At 37.8% G+C, this 27991-nt stretch overlaps 1 protein-coding gene across 1 annotated transcript; it reads left to right on the forward strand.

Annotated features, from left to right (window-relative positions):
- Positions 1-206: 206 nt before the first annotated feature.
- On the forward strand, positions 207-27982 carry si:ch211-14a17.10 (putative leucine-rich repeat-containing protein DDB_G0290503). Its single transcript, XM_020652176.3, has 55 exons — positions 207-297; positions 447-509; positions 1554-1616; positions 3172-3207; positions 3329-3412; positions 3799-3855; positions 4013-4096; positions 6440-6523; positions 6612-6671; positions 6781-6831; positions 6972-7073; positions 7150-7239; positions 7335-7397; positions 7484-7543; positions 8769-8837; positions 9150-9233; positions 10385-10471; positions 10572-10655; positions 10780-10848; positions 10961-11050; positions 11613-11702; positions 11899-11988; positions 12074-12163; positions 12260-12340; positions 12562-12606; positions 12739-12801; positions 12887-12946; positions 14198-14266; positions 14559-14642; positions 15796-15882; positions 15983-16066; positions 16191-16259; positions 16372-16461; positions 17031-17120; positions 17317-17406; positions 17492-17581; positions 17678-17758; positions 17980-18042; positions 18176-18238; positions 18324-18383; positions 19628-19696; positions 19989-20072; positions 21229-21315; positions 21416-21499; positions 21624-21692; positions 21805-21894; positions 23362-23451; positions 23648-23737; positions 23823-23912; positions 24012-24092; positions 24313-24375; positions 25396-25458; positions 26093-26239; positions 26417-26467; positions 27301-27982. Exons 1-55 carry the CDS (start codon positions 228-230, stop codon positions 27849-27851), a joined length of 4698 nt encoding a protein of 1565 aa, XP_020507832.3. The 5' UTR covers positions 207-227; the 3' UTR covers positions 27852-27982.
- The last annotated feature ends 9 nt before the right edge of the window (positions 27983-27991 follow it).

Raw genomic sequence — 27991 nt, forward strand, 5'->3', positions numbered from 1 at the left:
CCAACCTTAAATGAAATTCAAACTTATTTTCTATTATTTATGGTGAACAGATCTTCAAAAATTTAAGTTTCCTTCTAAAAACCTTCCATAACTCTTTTTCAATTTAAATGTAATTTTCACAAGGATAAAACAAAAAAGTACCTGTAAACAGTGCACAGTATTGCTTCAAAGTCTGAACATTGGGATTTTTTCTTTTACTTCAACCAGTCTTCAAAATCCTCAGCATAATGAAAGAGCTGAGAGAGATGCAGGCTGTTGAGCAAGACCAGCTCACAACAGATACAAGTCAATCCACCAGTGAGTCCAACCCTAATATTTTATTGATCTATTTACTATTTTCTATCAGATTTCTGTTCAAATCGGGCTGAAGAGCAGCTGATAAATGCTCAAACCAGATGCCTTATATATTGATGACCTTGATCTCTTACATAACTGCTTTAAATCAGCTCTACAGAACCTACTTCAAACCAGAGAAAAGGAATATGCGAAAGCTCAGGCTGAGATAAATGGTGAGTTTATTTAAACTACTCTAAAAACTGCTGCATGTCAGAGCTGCATGTCAAAATGTTTCAACCTTGCTTTACCAGGATTTTTTTCCTGCCAGACCACTATTAAAATATCCGTGCTATATGGAGGTGTGCTGATTTGAGAATACTGCAGGAAAGTTCATCTTGAACAAGTGGGCGTCGATCATGACATTTATATCCTGCTACCGTCATGTAACCTGTGCACACTATGAAGCTGCTTCAATGTGTTTTTTTCTTCAATGATATATATATATATATATATATATGTATATGTGTGTGTGTGTGTGTGTGTGTGTGTGTGTGTGTGTGTGTGTGTGTATATATATATATATATACACACACACACACACACACACACACACACACACACACACACACACACAGTATGGGTGAATGTTTCTCTGCTATTTTGTTGATATGGTTAATATGTTAAACTACACGTAGCATTGATATAAAAACAAAAATTATCAACATAGCGTTGGTCTCTGTTGTTTCATCCTCCATTTCTATGTCGTTCTTTGACGTCCTGTCCTGGCTCCTGTCAGACAGGCAAAGTCTCCTTATGTGAACAATAAACTCAGGAGGATTTCAAGGGCAGTCAGACATGCTCCCCCTGAATTCTTCCTGACTTGCCTGTTTGCATCGCTCACAGACGCAATGGAAAATAACTTACTTGCATCAAAAAGTAATATGAAGCAGCTTCACTACGTGCACAATGATGGCACTGATTGCTCACCCGTATTGAGATATCGTGTCATCATCCCTGCCTGCTCACTCGAGTTGATATTTCTTGAATGCTTCCTGCTGCGATCACAAATCACTCAACTTCACACAGAAATGTACTCGGGGGCTGGCAGGAAATATCTTGGGTAAAGTCAGCGAGAAAAATGTGTCCATCAGCATATACATACGCAGCTCACCCCGAAAAGTTTTGTGAGTTTTCCGAAGTTTTGTGTTTGTGTGAAAACACCATTAGTGTGATTTATAGGCATTTTGAAGATCTGACTTTAAGTTTCTGTTCAACAGAGCTGCAGAAGAAACTGCAGTTAAAGAGTGAAGAGCGCTCTGGACCTCAAGAGAAACATGAGGGTAAATTTGACAGATTTAGTTTCAGCCCTGACTTTTGTGAAATGTGTGTGTGTACATAGGTAGGTGTGTGTGTGTGTGTGTGTGTGTGTGTGTGTGTGTGTGTGTGTGTGTGTGTGTGTGTGTGTGTGTGTGTGTGTGTGTGTGTGTGTGTGTGTGTGTGTGTGTGTGTGTGTGTGTGTGTGTGTCTATCTTTGATTATGTTTCAGAGATAAAGACTGAATTTGATCAAAATAGGACGTTTTACATTTCTCTAAGCAAGTTCAAATCTAAAGAATCAAAATTTCTCTCTGGGGTCCCACAAGGATCAGTTCTTGAGCCTTTGCTGTTTAATCTATACATTCTTCACCTTGGTACATTTACAAGAAACACAACATATACCAATTAAAAGGAAGGAGTCAAGTCCAGCTGAGCGACCTCTACAGTAGGCAGGTGGTCAGAAAGGCGACTTCCCTCCTGCAGAGCACAGATCACCCTCTCTTTGCAGAGTTTAGTCTTCTCCCCTCAGGCAGACGGTACAGACTGCCTGTGGTGAAGACTAAAAGGCATCGGGTCTCGTTTGTACCTGCTGCTATTTGTCTGTTTAAAAGCAGTTGAATTCTAATTCCTTGCTCATTGCACTTGCACTTCATCATTTTTATCGTGATGCTGGAGCATCTCTGCCGGGCTTCATGTTTCATGTTGTATGTACTTATGCACTTGAGGTTTGGATGATTTATTAGTTTTGTTTATGTATTTGTATGTCTCCAGCTGCAAACAAATTTACCTGTGGGGACAATAAAGATACCTTTGACTTTTGACCTTTGAATCTGTAGGAAGACTTCAACTTATTCAAAATTCAACAGCCAGCAGCAGAGTCCTGACACAAACAAGAACATTTGAACACATCACTCTTGTCCTTAAAACACTCCATTGGCTCTGCATACAATACAGAATCACTTTTAAAATCCTAGTTCATAAAGCTCTCCATGGTTCAGCTCCTGAGTACATTTTTGACCTGCTCACAGACTACAACCCAACCCTGCCTTTCAAGTCATCAGGTGGAGTTTTTTTTTAGCCGTACCCAGAATGAGATCAAAGTCTGGAAAGGGGGGCTTTAGTTACTGTGATGCTTCTCTCTGGAACAAGCTACCTGTTGAGGTCTATCTGAGGTTTGTATTGTACTGTGTGTAAGTGTGTATGACTGTATGTGTGTTGGACCCCAGGAAGAATAGTCAATGTGTATGCTGGTGCTAAGGGGGATCCTAATAAAGAAAGGAAAAAAAGGTCCATTAAAAATGGAGCTAAACTGCAAACCTATATATTCTCCCAAGCATATAAATAGTTGTTCTTAGTGTGTGTGTATACTGTATGTGATCACTTGTGTGGTTATAAATGTTTGCTTTGTGGTGTGTATGATTCTGTTGATTTGATTTCTGTGTCTTTTTCATGACTGTGGACATTTTCTTATTTATTAATTATGGTATTCCAGTGTTTTTAACATCAGTGTAAAGCACATTGAGCTAACCTATGAATGAAATGTGCTTTATAAATAAAAATGCTATTGCTAATATTTCAGAACTGGACAAATACGAGGGCTCAAAGGCAGAACTTGGTGAGAGATGTTAAATTACAGCACTGCCTCCATCACTTTAGTTCAGTGTTATAATGAGATACTGCTCAGTCTGCCTCAGATGGCTGCGTGCTGATTTTTTTCTGTGTTTTTTCTGAGTCAGTTCTGAACGTGATAAGCCTGCATGATGATATGTGGAGTCTGAGTTGTCATTACACATATTCAAGAAACCCCAACGAGACCTTAGGTGAGTAGTCGTGATCACAATCAATCCTTTGCACTAAAATGTGTTTTCATTAACTCCTCAGTTTAGCTTTGGAAAATGTGTGTTCATAAAAAAGATGTTTACAGATCACGCAGTGGAATGAGATTATTTCACTTGAACATTTGCGCTGAAAGACGGAACAGAAATTTACGACAGCACTGATTAGTCAATTAGTAGTCAGCAATTGCTTTATTTAAACAATTTGCTTCAGAAAAAGGTGTAAATGTCTTCTAACATCATGCTTTCCTTTGTATTATTGGATTTGTCAATTTTAATTGTTGTCTGCTCTTAACTTCTTGTTTGTAAACTGATTCTTAATCATGTAATGTAATATTCATTATGACATTTGCTGGTTCCCTCTTGGCCAGGATCCAATTGCGGACATTCTCTTGAAACCAGCGGGGTAAATCCCAGGGAAAATAAAGGTGAAAGCACTATGAGTGGTCAGAAGACTGAAAAAGTGATATACAAGCTCAAGTCCATTTACCATTTGTGTTGTATTATTTTCAATTAATAATACTTCTGCTACATATTCATCTATTATTGTTTTATTTTGACCACTGTTATGACTTTGTACCTCAGAGCTCAGGCAGCTTGAAGAGAAACAACGTGAACTGAACTCCAAGACTGAAGAAATAGAGAGACGCTTTACCGACCCAAAAATAAGTAAGCTCAATGATTTGATCCTTTGTTTCATCCTGTGTCTCCGTGTATGTCCTAGGCAACTATGAAAAACACTGCGCCATAAAGCTGTTTTTTGTATCATGCACTTTAGTAAATCAAGGTGCTGATATATATTGAGCCCTTTTTTTATATTTATTTGAATATTAATTAAAAAAAAAACATTAACAGAAATAACCTACAAATAATACAAGTGACAAGAGTGACAATTTCTACATATAAATTTACCTTCCCATTAATGTGAATGTCATGGGACTTAATGGGCAAACAAAGTGATCCCAACAGAGGCGTTACAAGGGTGAGGTGGGATCGGTGGAGCCAGTGGGGGAGAACAGCACTGTGTGTGTGTGTGTGTGTGTGTGTGTGTGTGTGTGTGTGTGTGTGTGTGTGTGTGTGTGTGTGTGTGTGTGTGTGTGTGTGTGTGTGTGTGTGTGTGTGTGTGTGTCTATCTTTGATTATGTTTCAGAGATAAAGACTGAATTTGATCAAAATAGGACGTTTTACATTTCTCTAAGCAAGTTCAAATCTAAAGAATCAAAATTTCCCTCTGGGGTCCCACAAGGATCAGTTCTTGAGCCTTTGCTGTTTAATCTATACATTCTTCACCTTGGTACATTTACAAGAAACACAACATATACCAATTAAAAGGAAGGAGTCAAGTCCAGCTGAGCGCGCGCGTGTGTGCATGTCTGAGTGTATGTGTATCTAAAGCTCCTGCTGTTTCTCTACATGCTGGGCTTCGCCAATGCCGTCAGTCACTGTTAATTCACAGACTGGTACACCAATATCGTGCTGTTGTGGAATCAATGAATGTACAAAGATGTAAAGACGGCAGAGCTTCGTTACAGTGCTGGCACGCAGGGACTGCATTGACACGTTTGACTGTTGAGAGAAAGATGGATGACAATTTTGGTAATTACTAGTCATGCATTTACAGGACAAGATCAGCAAAGAAATAATAAATACTGTTTGTTCACAGGGGACAAACAGAAAGTTCCTCACAGGAGCGTTTACTATTTTTAAAAGTCAGATTCATCTTTATGAGTGTAACTTATCACCACCACAGCATTCCCTGGCTCCTAAAATATCAATTTTGTTTCTGCAGTATCAGGTGACATGTAAAGTTTTACACACAGAATATATATATGCTTTATGAAATGTAATTAATCTTTTAAACTGTGGTTTAAACTTTAAAGTTGCTATCGCAACCTTGGGGGCTAATCATATCTGCCAACTGCTTAATATCTTTGATACAATGGCAACTCCATCACAAATAAAATAATTTATGAAACTTTATTATGTGTCACAAATTGAGCCTTAAATATGCTAAATGTTTAGCACTGAATACTTGACTGAAGGTTTAGGAAGAGGATAGTATGAGATCAAAATGATCTTTTGTAGGTTAGAAATATTAAAATATTTAGAAGAGGATTAGTTGGTATTCTTCTCAAATTTTCACAAAGGTAAAAAAAACACACGCACATCCCTCAGTGGGTGCTGGAACCAAAAAACACGACTAGGTAGAGAAAGCAAAACAAGATCCACTCAACAAGAAGCTCCCGTTTGAAGGATTTATTAAATGATGTTTCGAGCCAACATGCTCTTTCTCAGACTACTAGGAGCACATTGGCTCAAAACATCACTTGATAAATACTTCAGACGGGAACTTCTTGGTGTGCCGATCTTATTTTGCTTTCCTTACCTAATGAAAGAAAATGAACCAAACAATGATGTATAATGAATTAATGAAATATTGCCTGGCACAGAGAGCATAAAACAAGTGACATAAGATGACGTTACATGAGAAATTAGTTCATATCAAGTATTTAGCCGCTCTTTAATCAACTAAATACTGCATGGTACAAAAGATGTAATGTCTCTTTTAGTCCTCTTCCCGGGTCATTCTGTATGTGCAGCATGATGTCAAGTGTTCATACTCAGACCAAAGGGGGTGCAGAGTTGTAATTTTGTTGAATGAATGACAAATGTGGTGGAATAAACATAGAAAAAGACACGTTAACAAAATGGTAATATCTGTGTTGCTTACAAAACCATGTCACTAAAAAACTACACAAAGCATGAATGACTGTTAATTCAACAATGTCCTTTGACATTTTAAAATGACAATGTGCCTTATTCGACGAATCACGAGAAACATGACAAGGTACCCCTAAGCAGAACAAATCTGCTTCAACTGATGTATAAATGGAGTACATCATTTGAACAATGATGGAGAAAAAAGTAGTACATAGACATTATGTCTTTAATCAGATGGAGGACTGATTATAGAGATTTCTGTCAAACTCACTGAATGTTTCTATGTTTCAGTTCTAACAGTAATTGAGTTGCAGAATGAAATATGGAACCGACTTCACGCTGTTTACCATGGGATGGATGCTGGCAATATAGATGGTTAGTCTTTGTAAAATGCCAATGTGTGATTTTGAAATGAAAGCACAGAGAAATCAATAAAACTATATTGAAGTGTACTTTTTCCTAGAGGACCAGAGCAGAGTGGATAACCTCATCAGTAAAATAATTGACGAAAGCACAAAACTTGGTGAGCCGTTCATTCCTTCACTCGTCTCTCTGATGAAATCTCTGGTACCTATGTTGATATTACAGTATCTCTTGGTGTGATCTTCATTTTAGCCCTCTCTGTATTTCAGTTCTTCAAATCATGACACTAAATACACAACTAGAAAACAATAATTTACTAGGTAAGTGTCTCTCGAGCATTCATAACGAATCCCCAACAGGCAAATCATGACCAGCTGATTAGATTGTTTTGAAGTTTTCTTGTTGTATCTAAATCTCCTGCAGGTATCTACTAATAAACAAAAATTATAATGTCTTTTAGTGTTCTCCAAAAACAAATCTGATGGCCTGATAAGTAAGAGGCAAGAGCTGCTGAAACGTCTCGACTATCTGATTGTGAGGAACCCGACAGAAAACGAGCTGAGTAAGTGAAAGGTGATCAAAGTGTCGAAATCCATTCATAAGAAATTTCTTTACAGTGTGTTATATCTGTTCTTCAGTTGCTAAAGCCACTGATGTGCAGAAGAAACTCAGAAACTTAAATCAAGAAAAACAAACTCCGGACCAGGCAGAATCCGTCACAATTACTCGTAAGTAGCCTATCTCGTTTTCTACTGACATTACTGAATTCATGTATCAGCAGTGGCTCCGTATGAAGCTAAATCATTTCGTCATTTCTTTCCAGAGCTAAAAAAACAACTTAAGGACAAAGAGGAGGAGCACTCACGCGATCAAGCTGAGATCCAGTGTAAGTACATGTTTCAGCAAGTGTAGGTTAAAATATGATCGAAGGAGATCAAATACATGATGAATGTGTTTTTTTGTGTATTATAGCTCTGAAGAATCAGCTCAACCACACAGCGGATCAGTGCAGTAATGAGCAGAATGTTAAAGGTGTGTCACCTAACTGATGTTACTTTCTGTCACTCTCACGTCCTTCTGTGGTCAATGTTGCTAATCAATGAGTATTTTCTCTTTTTTTCTTGTAACTATCATTAATCATCATCCCTTTCTTCTGATTTATTGCCATATAGAAAAGCAGGATTACAAAGTGCCCAACATTAATATAGTTAAAGGTTGGAGGTAGAAGACTAAGGCCCCATGTCCACCTAGTGTTTTTTCTGAGCGCCATTGTCTTTTTTCTATTGTGTTAAATGCATAGAGAGTGTTCGCAGCAGAAAGGGGCTGTCCGGAGAAAAAGCGCAATGCCCAAGGTCTTTTTTCCGAGCTCTCCGGCAAATTTTGTGGCCGCTCCACGCACTCAAGTTAAAAATCTTTAAACTTTTCAGAAAGGAGCTGTTGACGTCACTGGCGCTCTTTTCAAAATGTGTAACATTCACTGTTGTTTTGTCGCCTGCAGATCGAGTCTTGTACCCACATCCTGTTTTCTCTGTGTCTGATCAGGAATCTCAAATAAAAAACATAACTCTATTAAAAAGTAACAGAGCTGTGCCGGTCAACAATCTGTTGTCATAGAGACAGGACCGACAAACACTTCATGCAAGCGTTCCCAAGCGCACAGCAAGCGCTTTTCCGCCCAGAATAAACGCTAGGTGGACACAGGGCCTTGTTTTTAAAACGTTGTGGCTTTTACTGTCCAATAAAAAAAACTGATTGATATTAGGGAGACCAAAGTGAATCACTGAGGGTTAATAGGTTGGTACATTAACAGGGTTTCACTTTCAACCATTCTTATTAGTGTTTTTAATATACCAAAGTTAATAGTCTTAAAATAATGAATACCTGAGAATTGATTTACCCTGTGAAAAAATCAAAAGAGATAAGACATGTACAAGGAGGAAACAGTGGTCCTTCATGCACAAATATCAGAGAAACAAACATCAGAGTATTTGTAGATATAGGACAGAATCATCTGCATAACATGATAGAAAACTGGGTTTGATATCGGGTCATTGTTTCTCAAGAAAACCTGCACAAGTGACTGGAGAAGTGAAATGAATTAGGATAATGGGTGGTGGGTGGTGAGAAAATATAAATATTCCTATCAAAACTAAATCTTTTGATTATCAAGAGAAACTTGTATTTTCATCGTTCACCTTCCACAGAGCCCCCTATTCAAGGCATTCAGATTTCTGACGATACAAATGTGTCCTTATAGATCTGCAGAATAAGCTGGATACCAAAATAGAGGACCTGCAGTCAAACTCTAACTCCGTTACTTCACTTGGTGAGTGCTGAAGCTGTGTTACCATGCAATTTAAATTTCTGTAAACAAGAGTTTGTTTGAATAAAAGATCTTGGGTGAAGTAGTAGTCTTTGCTGAGTTTAATTCTCTTGCAAGTAGAAGGAGCAAAGATCTTGGGTGAAGTGAGTGGGTGAAGAGTGTAAGGACAGTCTGCAGTAAAGTTCAAAGAAGACAAAGAGAAACACGCTTTTATAGTTGAATCAAAAGAAGGGGGTGGGTATCAGTAATCTCTGTTGTTGGGCAGATTGAAGAGTTTGCTGACTGTTGACTTCTTTTTCATCCTGTTTCTTTCAGCTCTTCAAGTTTCCACGTTAACCCTACAGGTGGAGGAGCTGAAGAGACAACTACAGAACACTGAATCGCAAAGCAAGATTGCAGGTCAGAGTCTCTGTCTTGAATTTAAACTTTTCAATTTAATATTAACAGTCATTTTTCCATCATAATTTGGTCCATATGGAGTCTCTACACTGTTTCTGACATATTCAGTTACAATGTTGTTCAAGCTAAGAACTCAAATGTGTGCTCAAAATCAGGTTATGATAGAGTAAAAACCATCAACCCTTTTCACCGTGCAATTCCCCTGTAACGAAGCTCAGTGGTCATTAAGCCTTGACACACTAGCCCTATTCAAACTGTCGTTTCCAGACGCAAAAACGTCCCTGTGACGTTTCGCCTTCAATCTGAATGTCGCAGATAGTGTTGTAGTACTCCAAATTGGTCCTGGTCTCAATATTGGTCTCGAGACCCCTTTTTGAAGTTCATGGCCTCGTCTCGGAATCAAAAGCATCTTTACTCGGTCTTGTCTCTGTCTCAGACTGGGTGGACTCCAGATTTTAAATCAAGACCAGTCAAGACCACCACTGACTGTTTTTTCATGTCATTACTGTGATTAGAAGGAAAACACTCCTTTCTGAAAAAAATGAATACCTTAAATTCATTTGTAGTTTGATTTTTATCCCCCGGTTACGCCTTTTAGGTGTTACGTCCTAAGTGAGTGACACACCTGCTGCACAGAAAATGATAATTTTTCAGTGATATTTATGGTGCTGGTCTTGTTTCGATTTCGCCCTGCCTTGGTATTGGTCTTGGTCTTGACTTAGTCTCGATCCCTAAATGTCTTGGCCTTCTCTTGGTCTCTGAGCACTCTGGTCTCAGGTATGTCTCGGTTAGTGTGGTTTTGACTACAACAATTTTCGCCGATCTGTAATGGGGGGATGACGTGTTCCCCCTGAGCCAGCAGAGGAGTGTAAAGCTGTGTGTGTGTGTATGTCTGACTGCGTGTACTCGGAGTTCCAGCTGTGCTTCCTGCAACACCAAAATGCAATTTGATTTCCAGACATCAATAAGACGCCGTGGCAGAATCAATATGAATGTACGAAGACGACTGAGCTTAGTTATGGCGCTTTTGCGGAAACACAATCTGAAAGGGGCTATTCATATTTCTTTTGGAACAGCTCGGGGACAGATAAACATATTCATAACAATTTTTGTTGTTTGGTTGTTTTTTAAAATGTTTTTTTGTTCTGCAGAAATTCAAAAATCGATTAGTGCGAAAACGGTTGAGCTTGCCAAAAAAAAGGAAGCGTTGAAAGAAGGAAGTGCTCAACCACAAAGACGTGAGTAGAATCTTAACCCATCAAAAGCATCATAACCGCAACAATATATATCCACATTAAGTTTTGAAGTTTTAGCTGTAATGTTTAACCCTTCCCACAGTTTTGCAGATTATTACAATCCAAATGGAGATTGAAAAACTAGCGAATGTTGCAGTAGATAACTCAGTCTACCTTAAAATGAATGGTGAGTGACAGACACTCTTGACTATACGTTACAAACTCATTTCACAAACTCCACTTGTTTAATTAAGCAGAAAAAAACATGTGCCAACATTACTTAATGGTCACTGTGTCTCTTCATCCTGCAGCACTTCAAGAACAGATGAATTCTTTGATTGAGGGAATTCAAGATGAAAACGGTGAAAACACTAAACTGAGTGAGTCATAATGGAATTGAATGAAACAAATTGTAAAATATGTTCATTTACATTAATCACTGTTCATTTACTTTTTTCAACTTAAAGTATTTAATCCATCATGTCCTCTTAGTGTTTCAACTCCTGGCTCAAAAAGATGAACTAGAAAGACTGAGGAAGCAAGAAGAGACTCATGCTCAGGCAGAATTAAAGAAAATTAAAGGTGGGAAAACAGTCTGTACATGTTATCCCCAATTCTTAAAATGTTGGTAAATTGTGTAAAATGTAAATAATAACATAATGTGGTGATTTTCAAAAATATATATTTAACAGAAAGTAGCACAATATAAACAAGTCAAATGGTCAAACCTAATAATTCACAGTTTTTTGGAAAATTATATACTCATTGTAAATTGATGCCAGCAACATGTTTCATATAAGTTGAGTAAGGGTCATGTTACACATCACCTCTTCTTTGAAAAACACTTAACTGAAAACTGAACTGAGGGGACCAACAGCCGGTCCTTTTCCAGTCCTTTGTTGCCAATGTCCCAACTTTTTTAAAAGACTTTGCTGGCATCAAAGTTAAAATATGAATACATAATTCCTAAAAACAATGACATTTCTCAGTTTCAACATTTCTCATTTAAATTGTTCACAAATCATCACATTCTGTTTTAATTGACATTTTACACAATTGGTGAACTTTTTTGGAACAGGGGTTGCCTTAAAAAAAATGTTCTTACATGTTGAGAATTAAAACATCTTTTCTGTCTTTCTCAAAGATCTGGAGAATGAACTGGAGGGCGTCAGAAATCAGATAAAAGAAAAGACACGGTTGCTTGACTCAAGTGGTACAAGGATTGCTAACTTGTGTAAGTTTCTCTTAGCTTTGAAAAAAAAGTATCAAATGGCATTGAAATAAATTGAGTGTAAGGGGTGATGATGTCCCCCCTTGCCTGACACAAACAGATTTGGGTATTCTGTACATATAGGACAGTATCATCTGCATAAAGAGATACAAAACTGAGGATGATATATGGAGCTTTTGATTATTCTTTTGTGCTGCAGCGGCTCAGATCACGGAACTTCACACTAAAATCGAACCACTTGAAGATGAGATATTAAACATAAAAGAAATGAACGCTGAGAACCTTGAAGGTGAAGAACAAAATATGTCACTTCTTTTACAACATGTTGTGCCGTAAAATGTAAAGAGAATCACAAATGATCTCTAATGTTTCAGAAATTCAGAAGAGACTGAATAGGACCAAGATGCAAATGCAAGACAGCGAACTTCAACTCAAAGAAGCAAATGCAAATAACTATAAACAGAGTATGAAAAATGTTTCTTCTTTTTTTTAGCTCATTTGTTGTGTTTTTTTTCTTTAAGTACAAAATAACACTGCACCTGTGTTTGCTTCTCTGATAGTCATGGAGATTGCTGACCTGAGGGCAGATCTGAAAAAAGCCCAGAAGCAGGCATCAATAGCTGCCAAAAAAGATATCAACAGTTTGTCTTTTATTTTTTTAATGTTTTTTAATTTGTATTTTGTAATCCAACTTCAGATTTCTGAGTGTGCATGCTATTATACACATTGTAGGTCGTCTTTGAGACTTTCTTTAAATGATAAAATCATCTGTCTAGTTGGTAAAAGAAACATCATATACTTCTTACGTTTTGTTGGAAAATCATCTCTTTTTTTTGTGGTTATTGTTTGTGTTGTCGTTTAGAACTGGAACAAATGCAAAAACAACAACTTGAAAGTCAGAATGAAGGTAAGTGCTGAACAATGCTGTTTTTTTACAATTACTCGTGAGTAGCCTATCTCATTTTCTACTGACATTACTGAATTCATGTATCAGCAGTGGCTCTGTATGAAGCTAAATCATTTCGTCATTTCTTTCCAGAGCTAAAAAAACAACTTAAGGACAAAGAGGAGGAGCACTCACGCGATCAAGCTGAGATCCAGTGTAAGTACATGTTTCAGCAAGTGTAGGTCGAAATTTGGTCAAAGGAGATCAAATACATGATGAATGTGTTTTTTGTGTATTATAGCTCTGAAGAATCAGCTCAACCACACAGCGGATCAGTGCAGTAACGAGCAGAATGTTAAAGGTGTGTCACCTAACTGATGTTACTTTCTGTCACTCTCACGTCCTTCTGTGGTCAATGTTGCTAATCAATGAGTATATTCTCTTTTTTTCTTGTAACTATCATTAATCATCATCCCTTTCTTCTGATTTATTGCCATATAGAAAAGCAGGATTACAAAGTGTCCAACATTAATATAGTTAAAGGTTGGAGGTAGAAGACTAAGGCCCCATGTCCACATAGTGTTTTTTCTGAGCGCCATTGTCTTTTTTCTATTGTGTTAAATGCATAGAGAGTGTTCGCAGCAGAAAGGGGCTGTCCGGAGAAAAAGCGCAAAGCCCAAGGTCTTTTTTCCGAGCTCTCTGCCGAATTTTGTGGCCGCTCCACGCGCTCAAGTTAAAAATCTTTAAACTTTTCAGAAAGGAGCTGTTGACGTCACTGGCGCTCTTTTCAAAATGTGTAACATTCACTGTTGTTTTGCCGCCTACAGATCGAGTCTTGTACCCACATCCTGTTTTCTCTGTGTCTGATCAGGAATCTCAAATAAAAAACATAACTCTATTAAAAAGTAACAGAGCTGTGCCGGTCAACAATCTGTTGTCATAGAGACAGGACCGATGTGCAGCGCTTTTCTTCTCAGCGCACAAACACTTCATGCAAGCGTTCCCAAGCGCACAGCAAGCGCTTTTCCGCCCAGAATAAACGCTAGGTGGACACAGGGCCTTGTTTTTAAAACGTTGTGCCTTTTACTGTCCAATAAAAAAAACTGATTGATATTAGGGAGACCAAAGTGAATCATTGAGGGTTAATAGGTTGGTACATTAACAGGGTTTCACTTTCTTCCATTCTTATTAGTGTTTTTAATATACCAAAGTTAATAGTCTTAAAATAATAAATACCTGGGAATTGATTTACCCTGTGAAAAAATCAAAAGAGATAAGACATGTACAAGGAGGAAACAGTGGTCCTTCAAGCACAAATGTCAGAGAAACAAATATCAGAGTATTTGTAGATATAGGACAGAATCATCTGCATAACATGATAGAAAACTGGGTTTGATATCGGGGCATTGTTTCTCAAGAAAACCTGCACAAGTGACTGGAGAAGTGAAATGAATTAGGATAATGGGTGGTGGGTGGTGAGAAAATATAAATATTCCTATCAAAACTAAATCTTTTGATTATCAAGAGAAACTTGTATTTTCATCGTTCACCTTCCACAGAGCCCCCTATTCAAGGCATTCAGATTTCTGACGATACAAATGTGTCCTTATAGATCTGCAGAATAAGCTGGATACCAAAATAGAGGACCTGCAGTCAAACTCTAACTCCGTTACTTCACTTGGTGAGTGCTGAAGCTGTGTTACCATGCAATTTAAATTTCTGTAAACAAGAGTTTGTTTGAATAAAAGATCTTGGGTGAAGTAGTAGTCTTTGCTGAGTTTAATTCTCTTGCAAGTAGAAGGAGCAAAACAACAGAGTGTAAGGACAGTCTGCAGTAAAGTTCAAAGAAGACAAAGAGAAACACGCTTTTATAGTTGAATCAAAAGAAGGGGGTGGGTATCAGTAATCTCTGTTGTTGGGCAGATTGAAGAGTTTGCTGACTGTTGACTTCTTTTTCATCCTGTTTCTTTCAGCTCTTCAAGTTTCCACGTTAACCCTACAGGTGGAGGAGCTGAAGAGACAACTACAGAACACTGAATCGCAAAGCAAGATTGCAGGTCAGAGTCTCTGTCTTGAATTTAAACTTTTCAATTTAATATTAACAGTCATTTTTCCATCATAATTTGGTCCATATGGAGTCTCTACACTGTTTCTGACATATTCAGTTACAATGTTGTTCAAGCTAAGAACTCAAATGTGTGCTCAAAATCAGGTTATGATAGAGTAAAAACCATCAACCCTTTTCACCGTGCAATTCCCCTGTAACGAAGCTCAGTGGTCATTAAGCCTTGACACACTAGCCCTATTCAAACTGTCGTTTCCAGACGCAAAAACGTCCCTGTGACGTGTCACCTTCAATCTGAATGTCGCAGATAATGTTGTAGTACTCCAAATCGGTCCTGGTCTGAAGATTGGTCTCGAGACCCCTTTTTGAAGTTCATGGCCTCGTCTCGGAATCAAAAGCATCTTTACTCGGTCTTGTCTCTGTCTCAGACTGGGTGGACTCCAGATTTTAAATCAAGACCAGTCAAGACCACCACTGACTGTTTTTTCATGTCATTACTGTGATTAGAAGGAAAACACTCCTTTCTGAAAAAAATGAATACCTTAAATTCATTTGTAGTTTGATTTTTATCCCCCGGTTACGCCTTTTAGGTGTTACGTCCTAAGTGAGTGACACACCTGCTGCACAGAAAATGATAATTTTTCAGTGATATTTATGGTGCTGGCCCTTGTTTCGATTTCGCCCCGGCCTTGGTATTGGTCTTGGTCTTGACTCAGTCTCGATCCCTAAATGTCTTGGCCTTCTCTTGGTCTCTGAGCACTCTGGTCTCAGGTATGTCTCGGTTAGTGTGGTTTTGACTACAACAATTTTCGCCGATCTGTAATGGGGGGAGGACGTGTTCCCCCTGAGCCAGTAGAGGAGTGTAAAGCTTTGTGTGTGTGTATGTCTGACTGCATGTACTCGGAGTTCCAGCTGTGCTTCCTGCAACACCAAAATGCAATTTGATTTCCAGACATCAATAAGACGCCGTGGCAGAATCAATATATATGTACGAAGACGACTGAGCTTAGTTATGGCGCTTTTGCGGAAACACAATCTGAAAGGGGCTATTCATATTTATTTTGGAACAGCTCGGGGACGGTTAAACATATTCACAACAATTTCTGCTGTTTGGTTGTTTTTTAAAATGTTTTTTTGTTCTGCAGAAATTCAAAAATCGATTAGTGTGAAAACGGTTGAGCTTGCCAAAAAAAAGGAAGCATTGAAAGAAAGAAGCGCTCAACCACAAAGACGTGAGTAGAATCTTAACCCATCAAAAGCATCATAACCGCAACAATATATATCCACATTAAGTTTTGAAGTTTTAGCTCTAATGTTTAACCCTTCCCACAGTTTTGCAGATTATTACAATCCAAATGGAGATTGAAAAACTAGCGAATGTTGCAGTAGATGACTCAGTCTACCTTAAAATGAATGGTGAGTGACAGACACTCTTGACTATACGTTACAAACTCATTTCACAAACTCCACTTGTTTAATTAAGCAGAAAAAAACATGTGCCAACATTACTTCATGGTCACTGTGTCTCTTCATCCTGCAGCACTTCAAGAACAGATGAATTCTTTGATTGAGGGAATTCAAGATGAAAACGGTGAAAACACTAAACTGAGTGAGTCATAATGGAATTGAATGAAACAAATTGTAAAATATGTTCATTTACATTAATCACTGTTCATTTACTTTTTTCAACTTAAAGTATTTAACGCATCATGTCCTCTTAGTGTTTCAACTCGTGGCTCAAAAAGATGAAATAGAAAGACTGAGGAAGCAAGAAGAGACTCATGCTCAGGCAGAATTAAAGAAAATTAAAGGTGGGAAAACAGTCTGTACATGTTAAACATACACCCCCAATTCTTAAAATGTTGGTAAATTGTGTAAAATGTAAATAATAACATAATGTGGTGATTTTCAAAAATATATATTTAATAGAAAGTAGCACAATATAAACAAGTCAAATGGTCAAACCTAATAATTCACAGTTTTTTGGAAAATGATATACTCATTGTAAATTGATGCCAGCAACATGTTTCATATAAGTTGAGAAAGGGTCATGTTACACATCACCTCTTCTTTGAAAAACACTTAACTGAAAACTGAACTGAGGGGACCAACAGCCGGTCCTTTTCCAGTCCTTTGTTGCCAGTGTCCCAACTTTTTAAAGATAATTTGCTGGCATCAAAGTTAAAATATGAATACATAATTCCTAAAAACAATGACATTTCTCAGTTTCAACATTTCTCATTTAAATTGTTCACAAATCATCACATTCTGTTTTAATTGACATTTTACACAATTGGTGAACTTTTTTGGAACAGGGGTTGCCTTAAAAAAATGTTCTTACATGTTGAGAATTAAAACATCTTTTCTGTCTTTCTCAAAGATCTGGAGAATGAACTGGAGGGCGTCAGAAATCAGATAAAAGAAAAGACACGGTTGCTTGACTCAAGTGATACAAGGATTGCTAACTTGTGTAAGTTTCTCTTAGCTTTTAAAAAAAAAAAACAAATGGCATTGAAATAAATTGAGTGTAAGGGGTGATGATGTCCCCCCTTGCCTGACACAAACAGATTTGGGTATTCTGTACATATAGGACAGTATCATCTGCATAAAGAGATACAAAACTGAGGATGATATGTGGAGCTTTTAATTATTCTTTTGTGCTGCAGCGGCTCAGATCACGGAACTTCACACTAAAATCGAACCACTTGAAGATGAGATATTATACATAAAAGAAATGAACGCTGAGAACCTTGAAGGTGAAGAACGAAATATGTCACTTCTTTTATAACATGTTGTGCCATAAAACATAAAGAGAATCACAAATGATCTCTAATGTTTCAGAAATTCAGAAGAGACTGAATAGGACCAAGATGCAAATGCAAGACAGCGAACTTCAACTCAAAGAAGCAAATGCAAATAACTATAAACAGAGTATGAAAAATGTTTCTTCTTTTTTTTAGCTCATTTGTTGTGTTTTTTTTCTTTAAGTACAAAATAACACTGCACCTGTGTTTGCTTCTCTGATAGTCATGGAGATTGCTGACCTGAGGGCAGATCTGAAAAAAGCCCAGAAGCAGGCATCAATAGCTGCCAAAAAAGATATCAACAGTTTGTCTTTTATTTTTTTAATGTTTTTTAATTTGTATTTTGTAATCCAACTTCAGATTTCTGAGTGTGCATGCTATTATACACATTGTAGGCCGTCTTTGGGACTTTCTTTTAATGATAAAATCATCTGTCTAGTTGGTAAAAGAAACATCATATACTTCTTACGTTTTGTCAGAAAATCATCTCTTTTTTTTGTGGTTATTGTTTGTGTTGTCGTTTAGAACTGGAACAACAAATGCAAAAACAACAAAGAGAGAACCAAAAACTTGAAAGTCAGAATGAAGGTAAGTGCTGTACAATGTTTGTTTTTTTACAATTACTCGTGAGTAGCCTATCTCGTTTTCTACTGACATTACTGAATTCATGTATCAGCAGTGGCTCCGTATGAAGCTAAATCATTTCGTCATTTCTTTCCAGAGCTAAAAAAACAACTTAAGGACAAAGAGGAGGAGCACTCACGCGATCAAGCTGAGATCCAGTGTAAGTACATGTTTCAGCAAGTGTAGGTCGAAATTTGGTCAAAGGAGATCAAATACATGATGAATGTGTTTTTTGTGTATTATAGCTCTGAAGAATCAGCTCAACCACACAGCGGATCAGTGCAGTAACGAGCAGAATGTTAAAGGTGTGTCACCTAACTGATGTTACTTTCTGTCACTCTCACGTCCTTCTGTGGTCAATGTTGCTAATCAATGAGTATATTCTCTTTCTTTCTTGTAACTATCATTAATCATCATCCCTTTCTTCTGATTTAGTGCCATATAGAAAAGCAGGATTACAAAGTGCCCAACATTAATATAGTTAAAGGTTGGCGGTAGAAGACTAAGGCCCCATGTCCACCTAGTGTTTTTTCTGAGCACCATTGTCTTTTTTCTATTGTGTTAAATGCATAGAGAGTGTTCGCAGCAGAAAGGGGCTGTCCGGAGAAAAAGCTCAATGCCCAAGGTCTTTTTTCCGAGCTCTCCGGCGAATTTTGTGGCCGCTCCACGCGCTCAAGTTAAAAATCTTTAAACTTTTCAGAAAGGAGCTGTTGACGTCACTGGCGCTCTTTTCAAAATGTGTAACATTCACCGTAGTTTTGTCGCCTACAGATCGAGTCTTGTACCCACATCCTGTTTTCTCTGTGTCTGATCAGGAATCTCAAATAAAAAACATAACTCTATTAAAAAGTAACAGAGCTGTGCCGGTCAACAATCTGTTGTCATAGAGACAGGACCGATGTGCAGCGCTGTTCTTCTCAGCGCACAAACACTTCATGCAAGCGTTCCCAAGCGCACAGCAAGCGCTTTTCCGCCCAGAATAAACGCTAGGTGGACACAGGGCCTTGTTTTTAAAACGTTGTGGCTTTTACTGTCCAATAAAAAAAACTGATTGATATCAGGGAGACCAAAGTGAATCATTGAGGGTTAATAGGTTGGTACATTAACAGGGTTTCACTTTCTTCCATTCTTATTAGTGTTGTTAATATACCAAAGTTAATAGTCTTAAAATAATGAATACCTGGGAATTGATTTACCCTGTGAAAAAATCAAAAGAGATAAGACATGTACAAGGAGGAAACAGTGGTCCTTCAAGCACAAATGTCAGAGAAACAAATATCAGAGTATTTGTAGATATAGGACAGAATCATCTGCATAACATGATAGAAAACTGGGTTTGATATCGGGGCATTGTTTCTCAAGAAAACCTGCACAAGTGACTGGAGAAGTGAAATGAATTAGGATAATGGGTGGTGAGAAAATATAAATATTCCTATCAAAACTAAATCTTTTGATTATCAAGAGAAACTTGTATTTTCATCGTTCACCTTCCACAGAGCCCCCTATTCAAGGCATTCAGATTTCTGACGATACAAATGTGTCCTTATAGATCTGCAGAATAAGCTGGATACCAAAATAGAGGACCTGCAGTCAAACTCTAACTCCGTTACTTCACTTGGTGAGTGCTGAAGCTGTGTTACCATGTAATAGAAATTTCTGTAAACAAGAGTTTGTTTGAATAAAAGATCTTGGGTCAAGTAGTAGTCTTTGCTAAGTTGAATTCTCTTGCAAGTAGAAGGAGCAAAACAACAGAGTGTAAGGACAGTCTGCAGTAAAGTTCAAAGAAGACAAAGAGAAACACGCTTTTATAGTTGAATCAAAAAAAGGGGGTGGGTATCAGTAATCTCTGTTGTTGGGCAGATTGAAGAGTTTGCTGACTGTTGACTTCTTTTTCATCCTGTTTGTTTCAGCTCTTCAAGTTTCCACGTTAACTCTACAGGTGGAGGAGCTGAAGAGACAACTACAGAACACTGAATCGCAAAGCAAGATTGCAGGTCAGAGTCTCTGTCTTGAATTTAAACTTTTCAATTTAATATTAACAGTCATTCTTCCATCATAATTTGGTCCATATGGAGTCTCTACACTGTTTCTGACATATTCAGTTACAATGTTGTTCAAGCTAAGAACTCAAATGTGTGCTCAAAATCAGGTTATGATAGAGTAAAAACCATCAACCCTTTTCACCGTGCAATTCCCCTGTAACGAAGCTCAGTGGTCATTAAGCCTTGACACACTAGCCCTATTCAAACTGTCGTTTCCAGACGCAAAATATTTATGTCCCTGTGACGTGTCACCTTCAATCTGAATGTCGCAGATAATGTTGTAGTACTCCAAATCGGTCCTGGTCTGAAGATTGGTCTCGAGACCCCTTTTTGAAGTTCATGGCCTCGTCTCGGAATCGAAAGCATCTTTACTCGGTCTTGTCTCTGTCTCAGACTGGGTGGACTCCAGAGTTTAAATCAAGACCAGTCAAGACCACCACTGACTGTTTTTTCATGTCATTACTGTGATTAGAAGGAAAACACTCCTTTCTGAAAAAAATGAATACCTTAAATTCATTTGTAGTTTGATTTTTATCCCCCGGTTACGCCTTTTAGGTGTTACGTCCTAAGTGAGTGACACACCTGCTGCACAGAAAATGATAATTTTTCAGTGATATTTATGGTGCTGGTCTTGTTTCGATTTCGCCCTGCCTTGGTATTGGTCTTGGTCTTGATTCAGTCTCGATCCCTAAATGTCTTGGCCTTCTCTTGGTCTCTGAGCACTCTGGTCTCAGGTATGTCTCGGTTAGTGTGGTTTTGACTACAACAATTTTCGCCGATCTGTAATGGGGGGATGACGTGTTCCCCCTGGGCCAGCAGAGGAGTGTAAAGCTGTGTGTGTGTGTATGTCTGACTGCGTGTACTCAGATTTCCAGCTGTGCTTCCTGCAACACCGAAATCCATTTTGATTTCCAGACATCAATAAGACGCCGTGGCAGAATCAATATGAATGTATGAAGACGACTGAGCTTAGTTATGGCGCTTTTGCGGAAACACAATCTGAAAGGGGCTATTCATATTTCTTTTGGAACAGCTCGGGGACGGATAAACATATTCACAACAATTTTTGTTGTTTGGTTGTTTTTTAAAATGTTTTTTTGTTCTGCAGAAATTCAAAAATCGATTAGTGCGAAAACGGTTGAGCTGGCCAAAAAAAAGGAAGCATTGAAAGAAAGAAGCGTTCAATCACAAAGACGTGAGTAGAATCTTAACCCATCAAAAGCATCATAACCGCAACAATATATATCCACATTAAGTTTTGAAGTTTTAGCTGTAATGTTTAACCCTTCCCACAGTTTTGCAGATTATTACAATCCAAATGGAGATTGAAAAACTAGCGAATGTTGCAGTAGATGACTCAGTCTACCTTAAAATGAATGGTGAGTGACAGACACTCTTGACTATACGTTACAAACTCATTTCACAAACTCCACTTGTTTAATTAAGCAGAAAAAAACATGTGCCAACATTACTTAATGATCACTGTGTCTCTTCATCCTGCAGCACTTCAAGAACAGATGAATTCTTTGATTGAGGGAATTCAAGATGAAAACGGTGAAAACACTAAACTGAGTGAGTCATAATGAAATTGAATGAAACAAATTGTAAAATATGTTCATTTACATTAATCACTGTTCATTTACTTTTTTCAACTTAAAGTATTTAATGCATCATGTCCTCTTAGTGTTTCAACTCGTGGCTCAAAAAGATGAACTAGAAAGACTGAGGAAGCAAGAAGAGACTCATGCTCAGGCAGAATTAAAGAAAATTAAAGGTGGGAAAACAGTCTGTACATGTTAAACATAGATCCCCAATTCTTAAAATGTTGGTAAATTGTGTAAAATGTAAATAATAACATAATGTGGTGATTTTCAAAAATATATATTTAATAGAAAGTAGCACAATATAAACAAGTCAAATGGTCAAACCTAATAATTCACAGTTTTTTGGAAAATGATATACTCATTATAAATTGATGCCAGCAACATGTTTCAAATAAATTGAGACAGGGTCATGTTACACATCACCTCTTCTTTGAAAAATACTTAACTGAAGACTGAACTGAGGGGACCAACAGCCGGTATTTTACTAAAGCCTGTCTCAGACTGCTGGAAAATCAGGGTCTGATTCCTCCTCCCGTCAATTGTGCGGTCACTCCCGACTCAAGGCTGTTGAGAAGTCGGAACCAATTAGCCTATCTGCCCAGATTATCTTGTAGTGTGAGTTGTGTGAAGATCGTCGAGGACGCCCTGATTTACTTCCTACATATCAGATATTTAGAATTTAAAATCTTGAGGGTTACTGTTATGTACGCACAACAGCCAGTGTGTCTGAGGGAGTTACGACATTCAGCAGCTTTACGGCAGTTAACGTGTTATGAGGGTTTAGTAAATAGAGCGCCGATCTCTGTGATATGTGACCCGTGTGTGAGGCTGAATAAAGCGAGATGTTCAGAGACGTCGAGTCCTGTGAGTCTGTGAATACAACAGTTACGTCATGAAAGGGTCTGGCAGAGGTTGTGTGTGGCTATGATTACTGCGGGAGACGAGGGGGGACAGTAATAAGTGTACCGTAGTGGTGACCAGTGGCATGACGCAAACCGGACAACTGTGACTGACCGTTACAATATGACCTCCAGCTCTTGCTGAAGTAATATACAACCTATGTTGTCCACGTCTCCCCAGGCATTTCTTCACCCAAAACTTATTTTTTTGTGCTTTTTCCTTTCTGCACGGAGCATTATGGTCCCAAATGAAGTAGTATCTGATGTGCTAAGAATTTCCTATGTTGTAGTGTGAACATGTTTGAGATTATAGAGAAGATCCATCAAGATTCTCCTTATGTGTGATGCAACCCAAATTCAACATTGGGGCGGATTTTAAAACTCCTGCAGTCTGAGCCATGATTAACTTGTTAACCAGTTAATCTTATTAATAGTGAGATTTGTCATCTGCGTTTGTTAATTTTTTTGTATTTTGCAACTTTTCCAGTCCTGTTTTCCATGTCCCAACTTTTTGGACCAGACTTTGCTGGCATCACATTTAAAATAGGAATACATAATTCCTAAAAACAATGACATTTCTCAGTTTCAACATTTCTCATTTAAATTTTTCACAAATCATCACATTCTGTTTTAACTGACATTTTACACAATTGGTGAACTTTTTTGGAACAGGGGTTGGCTTAAAAAAAATGTTCTTACATGTTGAGAATTAAAACATCTTTTCTGTCTTTCTCAAAGATCTGGAGAATGAACTGGAGGGCGTCAGAAATCAGATAAAAGAAAAGACACGGTTGCTTGACTCAAGTGGTACAAGGATTGCTAACTTGTGTAAGTTTCTCTTAGCTTTGAAAAAAAAGTATCAAATGGCATTGAAATAAATTGAGTGTAAGGGGTGATGATGTCCCCCCTTGCCTGACACAAACAGATTTGGGTATTCTGTACATATAGGACAGTATCATCTGCATAAAGAGATACAAAACTGAGGATGATATGTGGAGCTTTTAATTATTCTTTTGTGCTGCAGCGGCTCAGATCATGGAACTTCACACTAAAATCGAACCACTTCAAGATGAGATATTATACATAAAAGAAACAAACGCTGGGGACCTTGAAGGTGAAGAACAAAATATGTCACTTCTTTTATAACATGTTGTGCCGTAAAACGTAAAGAGAATTACAAATGATCTCTAATGTTTCAGAAATTCAGAAGAGACTGAATAAGACCAAGATGCAAATGCAAGACAGCGAACTTCAACTCAAAGAAGCAAATGCAAATAACTATAAACAGAGTATGAAAAATGTTTCTTCTTTTTTTTTTTAGCTCATTTGTTGTGTTTTTTTTCTTTAAGTACAAAATAACACTGCACCTGTGTTTGCTTCTCTGATAGTCATGGAGATTGCTGACCTGAGGGCAGATCTGAAAAAAGCCCAGAAGCAGGCATCAATAGCTGCCAAAAAAGATATCAACAGTTTGTCTTTTATTTTTTTAATGTTTTTTAATTTGTATTTTGTAATCCAACTTCAGATTTCTGAGTGTGCATGCTATTATACACATTGTAGGTCGTCTTTGGGACTTTCTTTTAATGATAAAATCATCTGTCTAGTTGGTAAAAGAAACATCATATACTTTTTACGTTTCATTGGAAAATCATCTATTTTTTTGTGGTTATTGTTTGTGTTGTCGTTTAGAACTGGAACAACAAATACAAAAACAACAAAGAGAGAACCAAAAACTTGAAAGTCAGAATGAAGGTAAGTGCTGTACAATGTTTTTTTTTTTTTTTTTTAGTGATAGTTCGATGTTTAATCGTCTTCTTCAGGGAGTCAGATTTGAATATGGTTAACACTTTCAAAAACATAGAGTCTCAGTGTAAAATCAGTGACGTTTCTGAAGAGGCGCTTTAAAAGCTTAACTGTGATGGTCGCTATATTGTAAATGCTATCTCCACCTAACTTTTGATCAATCTAATAACAGACAATGAGTTGGACTTAGGGCAGTCTAATCAGCCACACCTCTAATTACAAATGTATGTGTGTATGGATAATTCATAGCATTAATAGAAACAGTTGAGGTGCAAAACAAACCGCATTGGCCTTGTTTTGCAACACTGGAGGTTGCCCCTGAGGTCGGACTACTGTAAGCTGTATGCTTAGCACAAAGGCTGAAAACATGAAGTAACAACTAGCATGGAAACAGAGTGCATCGTATTTTTACAGAAGGTTATGTGCCAAACACTTCACAGCACTGACATTAATCCACAGGCTGACGATGCATGAAATATCACAACTAGTCATTCATGTGGGGACAAAATTCAATTAAAGAATTAGCTCCCAGAAATTTGTCTTAGTGAATTTACACTGTCTAAAGTCTGACAGTGTCTGAAACAGTATTACAAGATTTATATACAGAATCTGTGAGCTTATTATAGTGACAGGCGTCTCCAGTTCTTTAGCTGTCAGCATTTGACGAGAAAGGTATGAGGAGTGTCTGTTATACTCCCCAAGAACTTCTTCAAGGCTTTGTCATTAATTATTACTCACCAACGTGACCGAAAACTGTAGTTATTTTGTGAGAACGCACCTGATTAATCAGTATATCTGTATTAAAAACAGTTTTCCGTATTGGAATTGAGGGTCCCTTGTAACAACGCATTTAGTGTCCTTTAGTGAAATGGAGGGGATGTGTGAAAGCAAACAGCCAAATCCATTCCCCATGACTTTGAGATGACTTGTTTTCCTGCCAGCCTCTTGATAACCCCCTTCCTCTGTCAGACTTACAGCAGGAGGTCAAGGAACTGAAAACGTGCTGCTCTGATAGTGACACCCTGTGTGACGGTGAGAGCCACAATATGTCTTAAATATCAACCTAAAGAAAAAAAAGCTGTTTATTCTATGCATTGAATCATTATATGTATTTATTTTTAACAATTTTTTGTGAAAAGGAAAATATAGGCATATAACTTGTGTTCCGTGTTAACTTCTTTCAGCAATGTTGGTTGGAATGAAAAAAAACACAACTAAGTAGAAAAAAAGGAAAACATTAATTTAGCAGAAAATCCTTGTAAAAGAAAAACGTAACAGCTAAAAATGTAAGCAACCACACCAAGCCACCTACTCCCTGTGCTAGGTTTGATTTTAAACGTTTATTTAAAACAGTGCAATCACAAGAAAGTATTACAAACAGTTTAAAGTTTGTAAGGATAAACAAAATGATATACAGACTGAGATAATAATAGGTATTTATTATAGATAGAAGAAAACTTTGATTCTTATCAGGGAAATGATGGTGCTACAGAAGCTTTCTGTGCATTAAACATCAAATAAATATATGCTAACTGTACTAGATAAATATAACCAGGACTAATACTCAACAATGAACTAGTAAGATCAAATATAAAGTATAAATGGAGGTGTTGATCTGCAGTCACTGACTGTAAAAGTTTTTTTTTAATCAATATTTCATCAGCAGGTGTACAGGGAAAGCTGGAGCAGTGCCAGCAGGATGCAGATCAACTGCAGCAGCAGCAGCATGAGAACGAAGCCAGACTCAACCAGCTGCAGCAGCAGCTTGAGATCCAGACCAGAGAGTATAACGAGCTTCAGGACAAATACAACAGTAAGTTCAGAAAGTGTGGAGATTTCGGCAGACCGTCTTAATGAAGGTTTAAATCTTTTCTTTCTTGATTGAGAAAAACAAAATGTAGGAAAACATACAAAGTAAGTATTAGTTTTTTTTAGGAAAGAGCAGAGGGTTCACCATGAAACAAACATGCAGTTCATTTTCTCTCTGCAGATGACATTCAAAATAAAATGAATGAAGAAGAAGATAACACGATCTATGCAAGTGAGTTCCCTCAAAACTTATTTTCTTTCAAGGCTTGCATTCAACAAGCCTTGTATGTACAGTGTTACATATAAGGCTTGTTGAATACTCTATAAATGTAACTGTGTGTATGACTCCTATAGACTGTAAGGAAGAAGTGGATGTAGAAGGGCCTTCAACCTGCATTCTTTGCAATGGCCAGCAGGGAGCGACTGCACTATTTGCATAAATATGTCCAGATTTAACGAAACTGATGAAAAAAGAACGCAACTTCCCCCCTTGATATGACCCCAATGAGATCCTGCTCTCAATCACTAGTTTTATGTCTTCTTCAATACAGCCTCATGTGTATTGTTTTTTGAGTTTTTAGCACCTTGTGCCTCTTTATGACCTATAAAAGCAAACCAGACAATCAGTGATGATTCATTTTTTTATTTATTATTAATGCCTGAAAACGCAATTGTGGGGTAGATGTCGAGCAAGGTGATTAACTGCGCGCTAATTTTAGTTTTCCACGGCAAAGATTTACATAGGTTCAGATACACTAAAGCTGTTAAGAATTTCAGGAGGATCCCTGTCGGACGGGAGGGGGGACGAGGGGTCTCCTGAGGTATAGCCTTTTTTGATCACACTGGTCCATCACCAATTACTTGTTTGTTCTCCCCTCCTCAACTTTACGCGGTATTCACTAATGGGATAGCAGGAACATTTTGGGGGTGAAAAAGAATCAGCTGTTTGTGTTCACAAATGCAGCTCACCCGAAAAGATTTGGGAAATTTTAAGGATTATACACCTGCTGCTTTTATTGTGACCACATTTCTTTTACCTGACTTGTGCGTTTTTTTTTTTTACAGGGAGGATGACCATGGATCCAGACACAACACACAGACGAATCACTCTGTCTGCAGATAACACTGTAATGTCCACTGGGGAAATCCAACCTGTCATCGACAGTCCAAGCAGGTTTGATGTCTCTCTGGCTGCCCTGGGCTCGACTGGCTTCTCATCTGGCAGACATTACTGGGAGGTTTCTGTGGCTGGGAGGCTATGTTACCAACTTGGAATGGCCAGTGAATCTGCTCAGAGAAGGGGGACAATACAATTTAGGCCGGCAAATGGTTACTGGACTATAGTCCTGAACAAACAGGGTCTGTACAGAGCTGTGTATAGTACATCTGTGTCTCTTCCAGTTCATACGCAGGTTCAGACAATAGGCATTCTGCTGGAATACAGCAAGGGACAGATCTCATTCTACGATGTTAGTGCCAGATCTCTGATGTACTCTTTTGTTGGTCAAAACTTTACAGACAAAATCTATCCATTCATCAATTTTTGTGTTGAGGATTCTAAGAGTCCGGTCTTGGTACAGTTGCTTGCTCCTAAATCAGTTGACTGGATAAAGTAGAGAGGAGCACATTATGTATCCCATTTATGTTCCTCTAATCCCTTTTAAAGTAGTTAAAAGTTTTAGCTATAGGACCAGAGGGACTGAAATGTTTTTTGTTTTTTTTAATAAATGGGTGATGATGACGTGAATAGTGTGCA

The sequence above is a fragment of the Labrus bergylta genome, chromosome 4 (assembly GCF_963930695.1).
Source record: "Labrus bergylta chromosome 4, fLabBer1.1, whole genome shotgun sequence".
Classification (NCBI taxonomy): Eukaryota; Metazoa; Chordata; class Actinopteri; order Labriformes; family Labridae; genus Labrus; species Labrus bergylta.

Coding starts and splice junctions, on each gene's coding strand:
- si:ch211-14a17.10 (XM_020652176.3), top strand. CDS start 228: ATGAAAGAGCTGAGAGAGATGCAGGCTGTTGAGCAAGACCAGCTCACA. Junction 14,643..15,795: donor ATCGCAAAGCAAGATTGCAG/GTCAGAGTCTCT, acceptor TTTGTTCTGCAG/AAATTCAAAAATCGATTAGT. Junction 25,459..26,092: donor TAGTGACACCCTGTGTGACG/GTGAGAGCCACA, acceptor TTTCATCAGCAG/GTGTACAGGGAAAGCTGGAG.